The sequence below is a fragment of the Macrobrachium rosenbergii genome, chromosome 22, assembly GCF_040412425.1.
Source record: "Macrobrachium rosenbergii isolate ZJJX-2024 chromosome 22, ASM4041242v1, whole genome shotgun sequence".
In the NCBI taxonomy this organism is placed as follows: Eukaryota; Metazoa; Arthropoda; class Malacostraca; order Decapoda; family Palaemonidae; genus Macrobrachium; species Macrobrachium rosenbergii.
This window is the reverse complement of record NC_089762.1, coordinates 1,484,017-1,500,681: the sequence shown is the minus strand read 5'-3', so window position 1 is coordinate 1,500,681 and position 16,665 is coordinate 1,484,017. Positions and strand designations below refer to the sequence as shown.

The 16,665-nt window shown below is 37.3% G+C and overlaps 2 protein-coding genes across 4 annotated transcripts in view; both read right to left on the bottom strand.

Annotated features, from left to right (window-relative positions):
* Window positions 1–16,665, bottom strand: part of LOC136850516 (uncharacterized) — a 47,238-nt gene that overhangs the window by 17,111 nt on the left and 13,462 nt on the right. Inside the window, exon 1 of one of the 3 annotated variants that reach the window (XM_067124096.1) lies at window positions 8,615–8,753. The exons of the other annotated variants lie outside the window; for them this stretch is intronic. The gene's annotated coding sequence lies outside the window, so the exon portion shown is untranslated. Of the gene's footprint in view, window positions 1–8,614; window positions 8,754–16,665 lie in introns of those variants that run through there. 3 annotated transcript variants of the gene reach the window in all.
* On the bottom strand, window positions 2,746–6,379 carry LOC136850517 (uncharacterized). The gene is made up of 2 exons (XM_067124098.1): window positions 6,142–6,379; window positions 2,746–5,993 (listed from the first exon to the last, which is right to left on the bottom strand). Exon 2 carries the CDS (start codon window positions 5,502–5,504, stop codon window positions 4,470–4,472), a length of 1,035 nt encoding a protein of 344 aa, XP_066980199.1. The 5' UTR covers window positions 5,505–5,993; window positions 6,142–6,379; the 3' UTR covers window positions 2,746–4,469.

Here is a 16,665-nt window from a genome sequence, read left to right as displayed (position 1 = left end):
ATCTTGACAAACCGTGGGTTCGTGTCTATCATGATGGTTACATGACGTACTCTCACGTGCCTTGCCTGCGTCGTTCACGCCCATCTTTATTTTCCCTTTCAGTCCTTCCGTGGGCTATCTTATTTTTCCAGTCAAAATACTATCATATCCATAGCCTGGTTTATTAAGTAACAATGTGCCCTTATTACTTTTACTTGAATGAAAGGGAACGATTATTCTCCTCCCCAATTCTTGGGAACGCAACCTGTTCGCTTGCATCACTTTACTGCGGCATCTCGCTTGCAATCACATCAGTTCCTGCAATCTCTCCGTTCTTCAGTCTCTTAATTGCTCTCCTTAAGTCCTCTAACTTATATGAATCTCTCTCTCACTTGCATCTGACAGAACTGCACTCTTCTATACTCTATTGACCAGAACTGCATAAAATAATCAACATTTGTCTGCGTTCACTTCTGTGTACAATATCTTCTTATTCTCCTTAAGTTCTTCCTTACCCTCTCCTCTGCTTTTATTGCTTGCTTTCTATTTCTCTGTCACTGTCTTCTTGACTACCCTGCCCAGCCTCTAGCACATGACCTTTTATTCTAGGATGCTATTCGTCCAAAACAATTCTCATTTATTTTTTCAACTAAACTTCTCATTACCTCATCACACCACTTACTGATTTTATTAAATCTTCCTACCTTCACTTAATCATGCCCATTCCATGTCGACACCTACGACTCCCTTCGTCTTCGTATCTTTAACCCTAGCCCAATTTACCAGCCATTTTTTCTTATATGCTTCTCTCACTTCTTTCTTGTCATGTTCGTATCGTAATTACATTTTTCACCACTGCCTTCGCATCTAGAACTTTTCACCTTGACTTTGCCTCCAAACAAATAATGATAAACTTTTCACCCTTACATCCATTCACCATGTTTCATTATTTTTACTAATACAGAACATATTAAACGTTTTGTTTTTCCCCAAACCTAGACCCTTTCCAGACAATTCTCCATTCTCATTTATCCAGGAACTTCATATTTGCCATAACACCATTATTTTCTATGCCATCTACTTTTCCATTCAAACCACCTAGCACATTCACCGTTGCATATTCTTCCATATCATCCAGGAACAGTCCCAGGCACTCCTAGATGATTTTAGCTCTCATTCTCCTCCATTGGTGGTCTTTCACCAGCCTCAAGCTGTACATCTTCCAGATATCCTCAAAGCCGTTGTTGTTGCGTTTCTCATTTCTGCTGCCACACAGACTAACAATTCAATACAACTTCTTTATTCAACGCAACCTGAACTTTACTACTCCCACCCTGTTTAGATGATAAGGTGATCTGTATCAGAAAAAAAAATCAGATTTTAAGATTCAGTTATGAATAGAGCAATATCTCTTCATTATTCTGTTTCCACTGAATACCTGCAAAATACTTTCTTGGGTAGCAAATTCTAGTTCAGTCTCATTGTTATTTGTGCTGCTTAAGCTTGAAAGTTGGACCTAAATTTATCAACAAAGTGTAATAATGGCTTTAGAAACTGTGGACAAAAGTATAGTTCAAACTACTGTATACAGACTGCCTTAGACACGTTGGTCAGGCAGTGGATACTATCACAAAGCACCTGAAATAAACAGGGCATTTATTTTATAGGCAACGGGTGTAAGGAGGTTCTTAGACCTTTGGTTGTTTCGTAGGTATGCATGCTGTTTTTCTGAACAACAATTATCTCTCACATGATTTCCTTCACTAATTACCGGTGGGGCTCTCAAGGTACTTTCATTGCCCTTCAGCTCTGAAGAATTAAGTCTTCTCGTTTGCATGACACCAGCTCTCAATATAGACTGTATTTGTGTTTTTCTGATTACTTTAGTTTACACTTAACAATCTAGAAAATGAAGCTTCCAGTTCTTCACGATGGTCTGTTAATCCTTTAATGTTAATATCAGCTCTGCACTAGAACTATTTTATTAACTGGCGACTGGAAATTCATGAGGAAATTACATCTTTTACCTACAATATTCCCATGTCCACGGTGAGCAACTGACTGCTTATTTTTTAATGATTTTTAGGCCCTTCCACACGAGAGGCAAATGCACGGCTGGCAAACAGTTACAATTTTGTGGGTGGACGGCGAGAATGAGTGTAGTTGACGTCACAGACGAGGAAATCATGGGCAAACCATCAAAGCGGCCGTGACCGTTTTTGAGGCACTGGATGGGCGCTGACTAGGGACCATGTTGCCTGACACAGCTCTGAATGCACTTTGCCTGGTGTGTGGTCCAAGTCATAGGTTTGCCTGCCTGTGACTACTGCTTACCTAGGATTGTCTGATCTGGTAACACTGTTTAAAAGCGAGCGAATTACAGGCAAATCTGAAACCATGCGTGTCTTTCCCTCTCGTGTGGAAGGGGCACTACAGTACTCTGTAACACTAGGCAGGCGTCATCTCCAGATTTTATAAACACACATAAGTGTATGTTTACTTAGGTTGGCCAAAAGACTCTTTCAGGATTTTGTCATAGCCTAGTATAGGTCAGAAAATTCACACCAAGATGTCGGCACGTCAGGGTTCGTATTAAACCTATAGAACCAGGGTTAAATGATCGAGGGGTTTCCTTAAAAATGGCTAAACGGTAAAATAATAACCCTCATATTCTCTTGTAGTGACGTGATTCAACTTGGCCAAACCAGTTTACATGAACTTCTACAAGAAATGATGGGCATGATAGGTTATACAGAAAATGAAACCTCATTTTGAATCAAATATATTTTCACTTTCCAACCGTGAATTATTTGTTACAAAAGTAGCCGGCTTAAAATAATTTCAATTATACATCCTAATCTACCATTTGATAACATATGCCTCTAAGATCTTACAGCTTACACAAATCGTCACTTGTTCTAATGAATAGCAAATGGCTTAGAAGATACAATCAAGGCACTATACTTACATAATGATAAAGGAAACACTGTTTATGGTAGTCACTGACATTCACATTGTTTGTTTTCACGTGAACTGTATGCGAGACACTTTTCTTAAAGAGAGGCAAAGTTCTCTCTCCTGTTGTTACACTTTATTGTTGGTGACAGCGGTTCTGAAGCCTCAGGTGTGGACGTGTATTTGCTCATGTAGGGCAACTTGAACTTTCCTCTCAGTTACACAAACACATCAGACATTCTTGGCCAATTAGGGATGCCACCACTCGTTCCTTAAGGCCTGTCCAGACGAGCGGGCCTGATGGGCGGGCAAACACTGTTCCCATACCCGTTCCACTATACTGACCGATGGAGTGTGGAGCCAGAACAGTGCAATTGGCTGGTAACGCTGCTTCAGAAGCGAGAGAAAATATAAACGGCTGGAAGTGCCCGACGGGCATGCCCGCTAGTGTGGTCAGGCCATTAGATAATGAAATGGTGGGTTCCGTTTTGAAGCAATAAGGGATGCGATTTTCCCCATACCTGGCTAACTGGAAGGTCATGCAAATAAAAGTCAAGTTATCTGCTACTGTTTTCAAATGACAGTGAACGCTTTGTGCCACCAATCGTGATTTTTTGTCGATCAGATCAGCACTCGGTAACCAGGCGTAAAATGTTCCCAGGTTTTTTCAAGGAAAAGTATCATTATCATTACACCATCAAAATGATACTCTAAATTAAAAGTAAAAACACCAACCTACATCCTAATTAAAAGTATGTCGTTTTTGGTTGTGCGTCTGTGTCACATCTGACTCAATTTAAAACTTCCATAGACTTGTAACATCAGTGATACTTGATCACATTAATACTACAAAATGTCCTCGTTACAATTAAAACTTAACCTCATCACCCTCACCTTAATCGCAGACGGTCTCAAAATACCCCTGACAAGGAAACATTTCAAAGTCCTCATCTAGACGGTCTGAGGGCTTGACGCTCACACCAAGATGTTTCTTGCTTAAACGACTGCGTTCCAGTTTTCTGAGCGTGAGGTGGCAACTCAACTCGCCAGAGAGAATCAAACTTCCAGTTTAGGGTAGAGCTAAAAGTTTTTCACCGCGTATGTACAGTTCAAATCACTCCAAACAGATCCTGCAAGCTTTTAAAGTGGGAGATGGTAAAATATCGTGGCAAATCCCCAAGAATAATTTAAGTTATAAACATACAGTAAGAAATGGAGGGTTGCTAAAATTTTAACTTAATCTTGGAGAATTCAAGTTGTATATATGGGCTCTATGCTGGCAGATGACATGGATTAACGAGGAGGAGGAGTTTTCAACCCAAGTGCAGTCTCACTCACTCTGCCCATAAATTTATCAAATAAAGGCAAGTTAAAAACAACAGTTCCCGGATGCTGGTCACCAAAATTACTTAAGAGATAAACCCTAGATTTACATATTATATGTATATTGGTCTTAGCAACATATTCTTTACCTTACAAATGTCACTGATGCTCACAGCTTACCACTGTTGATTGCTACATCCAACTTCTTGTGATTAAAGAAAATGATCCCCTGGTTTACAACAAAATATTGTGCTTTGAAAAGAGCTGTTCTCTAAGTTGCCTCTCACGTCTTTCAGTTCTTCCACTTCCTTCAGTAATGTATCTCTTTCCTTAGTGACAGCCTCAACTTTGTCTCCAAGTTCCTTCAACTTATCTTTCTTTCGGTCCCGATTTTTCTTGGCATTGATGGCGTTCAGCCTCTTCTTTTCCTCAGCAGGGTCGCAGAGCTCCTCGGTCATTTCATATTTCTTAGGCTTTTTGGGCCTCTGACGACGGGACGCTCTGGGTTTGCACTGACTGCTTTTTGTAGGGGGTGTGAATGCAGCAGATGTGCTCGGCTGACTGTCAGAATATTGTGATCCAACATTTCCATGGGTGACTTCCAGTGCAACTGGGTTTACAGATGGACTGGGCGATGTTAAGGATACAAGTGGAAGAGTGGTTTGTGCTTCCAATAAGTTCATTGGAACTTCACAAGTGTCACTAGTAATTATAATAAACTTATTTGGTGTCTCTTGGGTCAGGATTATTTTCTGTTCTGTGGAGGATGGTGCATTCAGGACTAGTGGGACATTACTGTCACCTGTAATGCTGTCTGGGGCGCCGAGAACAATATGGGAAGTACTGTCAGTAGCACTGGTCTTAACAGAAGTTTCATCATAGGAATACATTTCAATGCTGCTAGCAATGTCAGCACCAGCTGGGTCTGAGACTTCTGCATTTCCCTGAAAGCCTGGCAATTCCTCAGTATCGATTGTATAATAACTTGTCTGCCTGCTATTAATGGCCATGTCCAGCTGAGGAGATGATGGCTGCAAGGTGACATACTGGCTAGCATTCAAATCAAGCAATTTAGTGTTATTTTCAGCCATCACCTGCACTGGTGCGTTACCATCCACTGGGACACTGATTCCCAGCCGATCCATCAGGGTATGGTCATTGAAGTCCTCCAAGTAGGTAAGCAAGTTAAATTCGTTAGATGAACCAACGAGGGTTCCGATGATAGGATCACCTGCGATCTGGCTCATTTTGATGTTGTTATGTTTCCTCCCACAGCCAGCAGTAGCAAATGTCTTGGCAGACTCGACTCACCAAGCTGTAAACCTGGGAAAGATTTGGAGCACTTAGTACACTGAATATTTCCAACCATACGCAGCACTTAAAGATGTTTGACTCTAGATTTCAACAAAACATTGAACACTAGTTCTCGCTGTGATTCTTTAACTAGGGTAGATATAGGCAAGTGAAGTGGAACTAAACGAAAAGAACGCATACCATGTGCGGAAGCAATTGGCTCAAAATGTGCTTGCATAATTGTTAGAACGGTGGGCATCTTGCCTCCAACTTATACAAACAAAATACCCGCCTACTATGCTTTTGACAATGTTGATAACTATGGATGATACCCTTGGTTGGTGGCCGGTTTAGATTACGTCACTCTAACGCACGGCTGGGCCTCACTCTAAGGCGGCCCCTAATTCAGGTTGAAAGGAGCTGGCTACATCTGGACCAACCATCTGTGACGATGATCCTTAAATATAAAAACTGAGTTTCATGAATACGTATTCATATAGGTAACGAACTTTATGCCAGCATTGTATTTTATTTAACTGAATACGATGTAGACACCGAGTAATAGCAGAAAACTTTAAACGTTTAACAGACCTTAGACGGTATGATACCTATGCATAAGGTTTCATTTGTTCATATTCTCCCTGACATGTCCTCAGTTTCCGACTCAAAAAATCCCCATCCGGAAAGAACATTTGGAAACGATCAAAAGGAGAATTCCGGCATCCATCTTCTTTCTCGTACGGCGGACAGTTGGAAGGGGGAGGTTGAAAAAGCTGTTCAAAATTTATAAAGGTCGCTAATCAGATGCTTTCCTTCTCCAGTGGTTGCACTGTGCATCGTATGATAAAGATTAAAATAATAAAAAACATGCATCGTATGATAAAGATTAAAATAATAAAAAACATGAGTTAAATAATCAATGCAGATTTTCTGGATCATAATTCATGAGAATTTATCGATAAGAAGGGCTCCTAAATTTATATATTATAATAATAATCTTGTGGTCCATTATGATTATCTAGGAAAAAGTGTAATGAAATCTGTCATACAAATTTTGATAATGTGCTGCCACTTATAAAACTGCACACGCGACTTATGTTCGCAATTATGAAGACATGTCGCTTAACATCCAGTTCACTATCGCCTCGGAACAATGATTGGGCGGTGGCCTCGCCTCTCAAGAGAGCTACAAGTTGATGTCTACTCCTCTGTACGTATGCTTGTCGAATTCAGGTTCTGTACTTGAATCAACAGTGACCCATCTCCACCATGACAGCTGACTGACAAGTTTGGAACACGTTGCTTACTGTAATTTTTAGTTTTCAGTAAAGGAAAACTACTGTGGCGCCTGCCTGTTCGTCCGCACTTTTTCTGTCCGCCCTCAGATCTTAAAAATTACTGAGGCTAGAAGGCTAAAAATTGGTATGTTGATCATCCACCCTCCAATCATCAAAGGTACCAAATTGCAGCCCTCTAGCCTCAGTAGTTTTTTTTTTTTTTATTTAAGGTTAAAGTTAGTCATAATTGTGCTTCTGGCAGCGATATAGGACAGGCCACCACAGCTGTGGCCGTGGTTAAAGTTTCATGGGTCGCGGCTCATACAGCATTATACCAAGACCACCAAAGGATAGATCTATTTTCGGTGGCCTTGATTATACCCATATATATATATATATATATATATATATATATATATATATATATATATATATATATATATATATATATATATATATATATATATATATATGAGCACAATAAGTCAGGCATGTAGGCTATACGTGACAAAAACTCATAATTAGCAACGGTTTGCGAACTCCCCAACCAGCTATCATGGTGGAAGTGGGCTACAGACTCTTAAGTACAGCCCCAGAATTCGACAGGCGTATGTACAGCAAACGGTTCGAATCCTGCCGGGGACGAAGCACTCGTCAATTGTAATTCTCCTTCAGTGCAAGTTATTATCACCGTACAGTGAACTGGGTATCAAACAATATGAGTCTGCTTAATCTTTTGTGGTGTGTGTGTGTATGTATATAATGAGAGAGAGAGAGAGAGAGAGAGAGAGAGAGAGAGAGAGAGAGAGAGAGAGAGAGAGAGAGAGAGGGGGGCTGAACTTGGATCACGAAAATCCTGCAGTTAAAATAAATTCACAGATTATTTAGCTTCCGTTTACTTTAGCAAGCGATGTACGTACAATGTAACCAATGGAAGAGACCAGTCTCGGCAGCGACGTATGTATATACGTATATAAGAAATTTTTATACACCGTGATTTATATACAATCACGAAGCTACAAATGTCGTTAAATATCCAATTCACGCTACTTCGGGAATATCCCCGATGGGGTATTATCACGGAACGGGAATTAAAAAAAAATCCCCTTCGGACCCGGAGGTACCGATCCATTTATCAATTGAATTCCCCTTCGATAATTCCCCATCTGGGATACTCCCTAAGTAGCGTGAATTGAATATTAAACATTTCTAGCTTCATGACTGTGAATACATACATACATACATACATACATACATACATATATATATATATATATATATATATATATATATATATATATATAATTGAAAATTTTCTTATAAAAACGGTAGAACTAAGTACAGTAGATCCGCGGCAGCGACTACCTTCTAACTTTACTTTTTCTACAGTTTTTTGCTTTCTAATTATGGATTTACCTTCAATTTTTGTCGGACGAATGTAATTAACCTGTAATTAAATGAAATCGAGAACATTTTTCGTCTATTTTATATACACGACTTTATCGTTACGACGTATGATATACGACGGACGTTCGTATACTTCGCGGGAGCACTGGTGAGACCTCTGTAGCCTAAAATGGTGCGTATGGTACTTTTCTCTTTAGTTCACACTGAATTATGGACTGTAATTTATTTCTATATCAATGAACTAATCTGAAATGGAAATTACTGATAGATTTCACTTTTAACAAACTTAACACTTGGGCAGAATTTCAACACCGTAAAAAAGACTTCAAGGGAACTTGTCAAATGGCATCATCTTCTGAGGAAAAACAAAACAAAATTACCTTTATTTTTGAGGAAGGCAGACGAATTTGGTTGGTGTGTTTAGTGGACCTTCTTCTGTGGCAGTTCGCGTGACAACACTAAATCTGGATGCATTTCAGGATTCGTGCACTTTAGCCTCGATAGAATCCAGTCTATCCATGTCGATTTCAACGAGGCCACAGAACGTCAACTGCCTACTTCCTATATACCATCTTGATAAACAGAGCCCACCAGGAAATCGGATCAGATGGAGCAGGTGATCACGATGTTCAGCTATACGCAACGACAAGCGAACTCCAAATGATTCATGTTGTCAAGAATGAAGGCAGACCAGCTCTCATGGAGAAGCTGCAGCTGTTGGGGGGCGGAGCTCTGACGTCACTAAAGGGATCGAACCCTTATCATTGGTTGGCTGCGCTGCGGGCTCTGACGTCACTAAAAACAACCCTCATCATTGGTTGGACTGTGACGAGTGTGAAAACGTATTCGTCTACGTATCCCTTTCCTTACGCGAACGTACTGGTACGTACAATAGTCGTACGTGTTATATATATAGAAAAATTAGTTATTTTAATTATATGTAGCTTTTGGTATTCACATTTTCATAGACGCCAAACCAGCAACAAAAATTATTCGGAACTGTTGTTTATTGACAGAGAGAAACGTATTTTTTGTTCATCTTTTACAGTTAGAAACGGTTGAACAACATGATGCAATACTATATTGCAAACATAACAGTCAAAACCTCTCATGAGCAAAATTAAAAACATGCCGGATTGTCAGATACCGACAACAAACAACAAACGGAACTGTACCAAAAGGAAGAAACAAAACATTTTGAAAAAATAAAGAGAATCTTGCTTGGCAGCCGACATAGAAACTTGCGTCAGACCACTCATTCGTATATCACTGGAGGACTGTTGCCAGATACCCGATAACTTGCCTTATAACATTGAAATGAATATTCATCCGACGTGCTAGCTGCTTCGACTTCAAATTTTATTCAGACTAAAACCCCATGTTTAGAAAACAGCATGACGAAATGGGAAAAAGCATTATATGCCCATTCATTTGAAAACCATAAAGTTTTCAATAACTGGTATCACCATCACTATGTGAGGAAGGGTGTGGTAGGCGGGAAGGCCTGAGTTCTAACATGTAAGCAACAAGCTCGGATGCTTCATGCACGACTTGCCGCCAGGCTGGAACTCGAACGTACCTAGTACCATTTCGAATAATCTGTATTAGACGATTTCGAATGTCTCTATCGGAGAATGCTTTTACACTGTGTTGAAATGCAAATAAATGGGTGACTTCCCTGATAAGCAGACTCAATAAATAAAGATAATCTTATTTTTCCCCAGGGCCATGCACAGAGATTAGATGCAAACCTTATACAAAATTTAGATACACTAGATAAAAAGTAATAACGGTTAAGGGTTGTATATATGTATATATATATATGTATATATATGTATATATATGTATATATGTATGTGTATATATATATAATATATATATATATGTATGTATGTATATATATATATATATATATATATATATATATATATATATATATATATATATATATATATATATATATATATATATGTATATATATATATATATATATATATATATATATATATATATATATATATATATACATACATATAGGCTATATAGATATATACATATATATAGATGCGTGTGAGGACGCGCAGATGGGTAAGTGATTCAAGGATCAATGATAACAAAATCTTTATTTGAAATCAGGAGATCGACCGTTCGGTGAGGTTCGACAAAGTAATTTGGAAAAAACACATCAATATCGATATCATGGAAAATGAAAATTTATATATATGTATACAGTATATATATGTGTATATATACATATACATATTTACATATTTATTGTATATATATGCATGCACACACGTATATTGTATGCATGTATAAATAGGATAGATATATATATATATATATATATATATAAAATGTGCGTGTTTTGTGCATACACAAACATACTGTATATGCTTTCTTTTGCTGACAGTGTTCCATATAGGAAACGATAAAATAATGGTGCATCTACAGGGAGACTCGGTTCAAAATTGAATTTAGACCAAATCTGCTTCCGGTTGAACAAAGGAAACCTTACCTCACCTACTGTTTTCCATAAACCAGTAGATGAGGAAAGGTTTCCTTTGTTCAAACCGGAAGCAGATTTGGTCTAAGTTCAAATTTGAACCGAATCTCCCTGTAGATACACCATTATTTTATCGTTTCATATATGAAACACTGTCAGCAAAAGAAAGAATTCATATATATATATATATATATATATATATATATATATATATATATATATATATGTTTGTGTGTATGTACAAACACACACATTTTAACATTTATATATATATATATATATATATATATATATATATACATACGCTCCTTTTTGCTTTCACATCGCGCGTCATTAGATTTTTAAAGTTTTCAACAATTCTTGTACTAACTATCAGGTTATGGAAACGTTAATTTCTGTAGGTATAATTTGCAACACATCAACTTACTGTAAGTTAATAAAACACTACTTGTTTCTCAGACATACTGCCATTCCCGAGCTAGAGGGCTGGCTGCCTTGATGTGTCTTCTTCTAGAAACAACCATTTCGGTGGAAAATAATTATCTCCCTCTACTCAACCCTTTTCCAAATCTTCCGTCACTTTACTGCGTCTTCTAATTCAGCGCTCCACCCAGCCCTCTTCAATTCTCTCACCTCTATTTTTTCTCTAAAAGATTCTTATAATAGATTGAACATCTTCTTTTCATATCATCACCCTTTTTTTAACATACTTTCCTTTTCCTCCTTTGATGACGCTGGACTGATCCAGATCTTCTCTTGTTTTTCACTTGAGTCTGATGTTCTGTAAAATATCCTTGACAGGCACTTTAACCAGTAAATGGCATCTCAACTTTACCCCGCAAGCCATATCTTATCTAGAAATTTAGATCGCATTGTTTCTCTGAAAACCACAAGTAAATGTTGGAGAAGTTAGTGCTTGAGTTCAGTAAAATAATAAAAACCGGGGACCGTTTTTTTTTTTTTTTTGTAATGGTGACGATGGGAAATTGATGTTTGAAAAACTACGAAACTTAATCGTCCTGGCTACTCAGACGCGAGAGTCATGTGCAATTCATCGGGTGTTGCCAAATGTAGGATGAGTATCGTAAATGTACAATAATCAAACCCTTTGTACGGTTATTCATTTGGATCTGAGGCTTTGTAGTGACAAGGGCATCCAAAAAGTGAAGAAATTGAGAAATTGGGCGGGTACTGTAGTTATAGAAATGACTTAGGTATCTGTTTAAAAAAGAGCAGTGTCTATATATATATATATATATATATATATATATATATATATATATATATATATATATATATATATATATATATATATTAACTTTATCACATACAGAATTGTTCTGTGCATTAGTAGAATTACTGGAAGGACCTCATTCAAACTGGATGGTATCTAACGGATACCATCCAGTTTGAATGAGGTCCTTTTAGTAATATATATATATATATATATATATATATATATATATATATATATATATATATATATGTTAAAAAAAGAAGTAAGTATATATATATATATATATATATATATATTATATATATATATATATGAATATAAGGCCCATAAAACACTATTTAAACGTTGAAACGTGTTTTATGGGCCTTCTTATATTCATATTACACTGTAGTATTACAGGAAAAGACATTCATATATATATATATATATATATATATATATATATATATATATATATATATATATATATATATATATATATATGTAATTTTTCGAATACTCCAGCCAGCCATTTCGAAAGACTCAATTTTGGGTTTTTCACGCAAAAATTGATAGGAAATGAAAGGGCACTAAAAGAACCTAAAAATACCAACCTAACATAACCTAGGGGTATTTACTGGTTACATTTTTGCCTTATTAGCCATGGAGAGGGGTGGGGGACCGGTATTGTCATACCTTGTAAGTCATAATATGATTAATTATTTTTCTCTCTTATTAAGTATTTGCGAAGGTTATGTATTGAGAATAATTTTTTTGTTTTGATGTGTTTTACCCAAGAAAAATATAAATTATAATGTGGGAGGTGGCTGGAGTCTTCCGAAAAAAACATTAATATATATATATATATATATATATATATATATATATATATATATATATATATATATATATATATATATATATATATATATATATATATATATATATATATATATATATGTACACACAAAAAACTTAAGAACTTGATAATGCAAATAATAAAATATGCGATATACACGATAATTTCAGAAGCCTCTATACGATAATTCTGACAAAAAAAATTCATGGCAACTGCTTCAGCTGACTGAATCACCACTGAGACTGTCGAGTCACAGTTACACCCACAAGTTTCATCACGCTGTTGGTGACCAGCTTCATGTAAAGACATACCAAACTAATCAGTGGTTGTTAACAGGATCATACAAAAGTAATTCGACTAGAACCTCCTTGGATATCGTCGTTCAGGGCTTAGTGAACACCCGGGTCAAAGTTATGGCAGATTTTCTAGTGCAACCACCGAACTGTAGCCTTTACAACTTTTACTCTCTCGTGGATGGGCCGCAGCAACTCGCAGTGCCTGAAACTTGTGGCCAGCCGATTCAGTGCAGTGCTGCGGGTGTGGTTCATTGCAACAGTGCCAAAGAAAATGTCACTTTCAACGTATCGGTAGGCGCACAGGTGGTGGATATGCCACCCCCGGGAACGAATAGCGGGAGACGTCATTTCAGCTACGTCTCAGAAGCAGTGCAGTTGGAAGTGGACGGAATATACACGCAAGCGCTCGCCGAAAACCAACCTCAGAAGGATTCTTCTTCAGCATATTTGCTGGAGGATCTTGAACAGCTCTTGGCTGATCTTCCCATTGGAACAAATGGGACAACTTTTCCGTGCTCGTGGGACATAGGCCAAGTCAGTGGCGTGGACACAGATAATACCATTCCTTTATCAGACGCTGAAATTTTTAATCATGAATTGCCTCCCATCCCTGAAAAAGATGCGTCTTCAAATTTACAGTTAGCCGTTACACCAAGTGGTTCTCCAAACACTGCGAAACGCAAAGCGCCCCGCCATGGGAACAAGGGCGAGGCACAGCCGTCTGAGGCACCTAAGAGGAAGTGCCTCTGGCAGGAAGGTCCTTTCGACGACAAAGACCAGGAGAAGAGACGCAAGGATGCCTTGCGGGCGAAGAAGAACAGAGAGCGCAACAAGGAACTCTCGTCGCGTTTGCAAGAAGAAACGGAAGCTCGGGTACGGGTCGAAAAAGAACTGGCGGAGTGGAAAATGAAATGCGAAGCGCTGGAGAAGATCGTGAGAGAAAGCGGCCATGCGGACCTACTCGCCAGCCTAATATTCCTGTGAATGCTGAAGAAATTCGGTGCCGTTGACGAAATACGTTACGTTTTAAATTAAGAGTTAACTTTTGTCGTCTTGTCCCGGGAGCCTTAAACATTAAACATTGAATTTGGATTATGATATTTTTATGAATGTCAGCTTCAAGTAATGGATGAGTAAACATCTGGGATGTTGGTGTGTATGTAACTCTCTAAAATGGGTTATTAGTGATTTTTAAGTTATGGCTTTCACGGGATTTTCTTTCATCTTAGGTCATTTTCCCCGCGGTGCTGAGGTCATGAAATGCTTCATCGACTCTCCGTTATCATATATATTTATAAATGGGCCAAATGTGCGTTTTGAGTCACAGGATAAGTCCGATTACAATCAGTCACAATGCAAATGATTATGTGCATCATATTCAATAACCTTTCTTTCATCAGCGTGAAAACAGGAGGAAAAAAGTCCCAGTTCTCGGAATATAGAGTACGTGAGGGTTTGCAGAGTTGGCTGACCAATCAGACACATTACTGTATCCTGCAGAGTGACACAATTCCGTCAAATTTCTTGTGCTGCTTACGTCATTTGCTGAGACCGGACGTAGGGAAAGGCCTGGTTTACGCACACGCACGAATATATATATATATATATATATATATATATATATATATATATATATATATATATATATATATATATATATATATATATGTATGTGTGTGTGTGTGTGTGTGTATGTATGTATGTATGTATGTATATGTGTGTGTGTGGGTCTGTGTATTTATATATATAATATATATATTATATATATATATATATATATATATATATATATATATATATATATATATCTACACTAATCACAAGGGCAAACCACAATTGTTTTATGAACCAGTGAGGTTTTTCAGTGATGTTTGGTAGTTATCTAATTGTGGCATTTTAATCAGATACAGTGAAATGGCGCCCCACCCTCCCCCTTTTTTTTTTTGTTAACAACTAAGAATTGTCAGAAGCTGAAAGATTTTCTGGTACCTTGCTCAAGGTAAATGTATACGCACAAAGTATATTGATAATCCGGATCATTCCTAGATAGTGACCCCCAAGGGTTTTCGGGGGTCGTTATCCAGGACTAATATTTCTTAGGGGTCATTATCATTATGATATTTGGGGTCGTACTAAACAGGATTAATAAGAGTACAGGTACTAAACACGCCGCAAAGGTGGATACGTACCGGGTTAAAACTTTTTGGGGTCACTGTCTAGGAAAGATCTGGCAATCCTTGTAAATGATGACTCTCTGGTTGGCTAATATTGAAAATCACCCCAAGTATCCTACACAAATGTGATTTACAAAGGCTTCAGCGCTTCCGTAATTATAAGTGTTTTATTTCGGTGTACGATCGTTTTCCCGTTTCCAAATATCATGGGCTGGAAACGGAACTTTCAAAAATCTCGCTTGATACAGATGTGTTCATCACGTTGTGCCTTACGCAGTGTTTCCAGATTGTATTTTGTACCCCGTATTTTAGAAAAAAGGTATTTTTTTTTTTTAACTAATGAGAGACTTTTCTCTCATTACATCTGTATTGTTACTGCTCAACAACCTTGCAATGTTATGTCTGAGATTTTGAATATTTATGAAAAAATTGCTCAGAAAACTGAACTGCTGAACGAAATCAGTGTCTAGGGTTTCTACTGTTCTTAAAATGTATCGTTAGTTTATCTAAAACAAAGCCTTTTATTACCCTCGGTGTTGTTTATTATCGACTGTGGAAGACTGATTGATTGGATGGTTAATTGAAAACTACATAATTGTTGGTCTTCGACAAGAAAAACAAGTCTTGAAGTGTGTGTGTGTATAAACCATAAATTATTTTTTTTTTTTTTTGTCACTTTCACAAATATATAGTCACAAATGTCGTTTAATATTTTATTCTCTACATGTTTGGAATGATATGTGTATGTGTATATATATATATATATATATAATTATATATAAATATATATATATATATACTTTTATATATAAATATTTTACAAGGCCTCATTTAAACAGTATATTTATATCAAAAGAGGTAGTTTCTCATTGGACGGGTCGGCATAGTTCTCGGCTAGCACTCTGCTGGGCCCGCGTTCGAGTCTCCGGCCGGCCAATGAAGAATTAGAGGAATTTATTTCTGGTGACAGAAACTCATTTCTCGGTATAATGTGGTTCGGATTCCACAATAAGCTGTAGGTCCCGTTGCTAGGTAACCAACTGGTTCTTAGCCACGTAAAATAAGTCTAATCCTTCGGGCCAGCCCTAGGAGAGCTGTTAATCAGCTCAGTGGTCTGGTAAAACTAAAGGTACACTCAACTTATCCAAAAAGGTTACAAGTTTTCAAGGACTATCTGTCCTCATCGCCTGGTAGACAGACAATGAGGAAATAGTCTTTGGAAACTTGTAATATTTTTTGGATAAAAATATCCTGTTTAAATGAGACCTTGTTAATATATATATATATATATATATATATATATATATATATATATATATATATATATATTAAATATTAACTCATGATAAAAAATTTACCATTGTAAGAGCAGCTTGATGA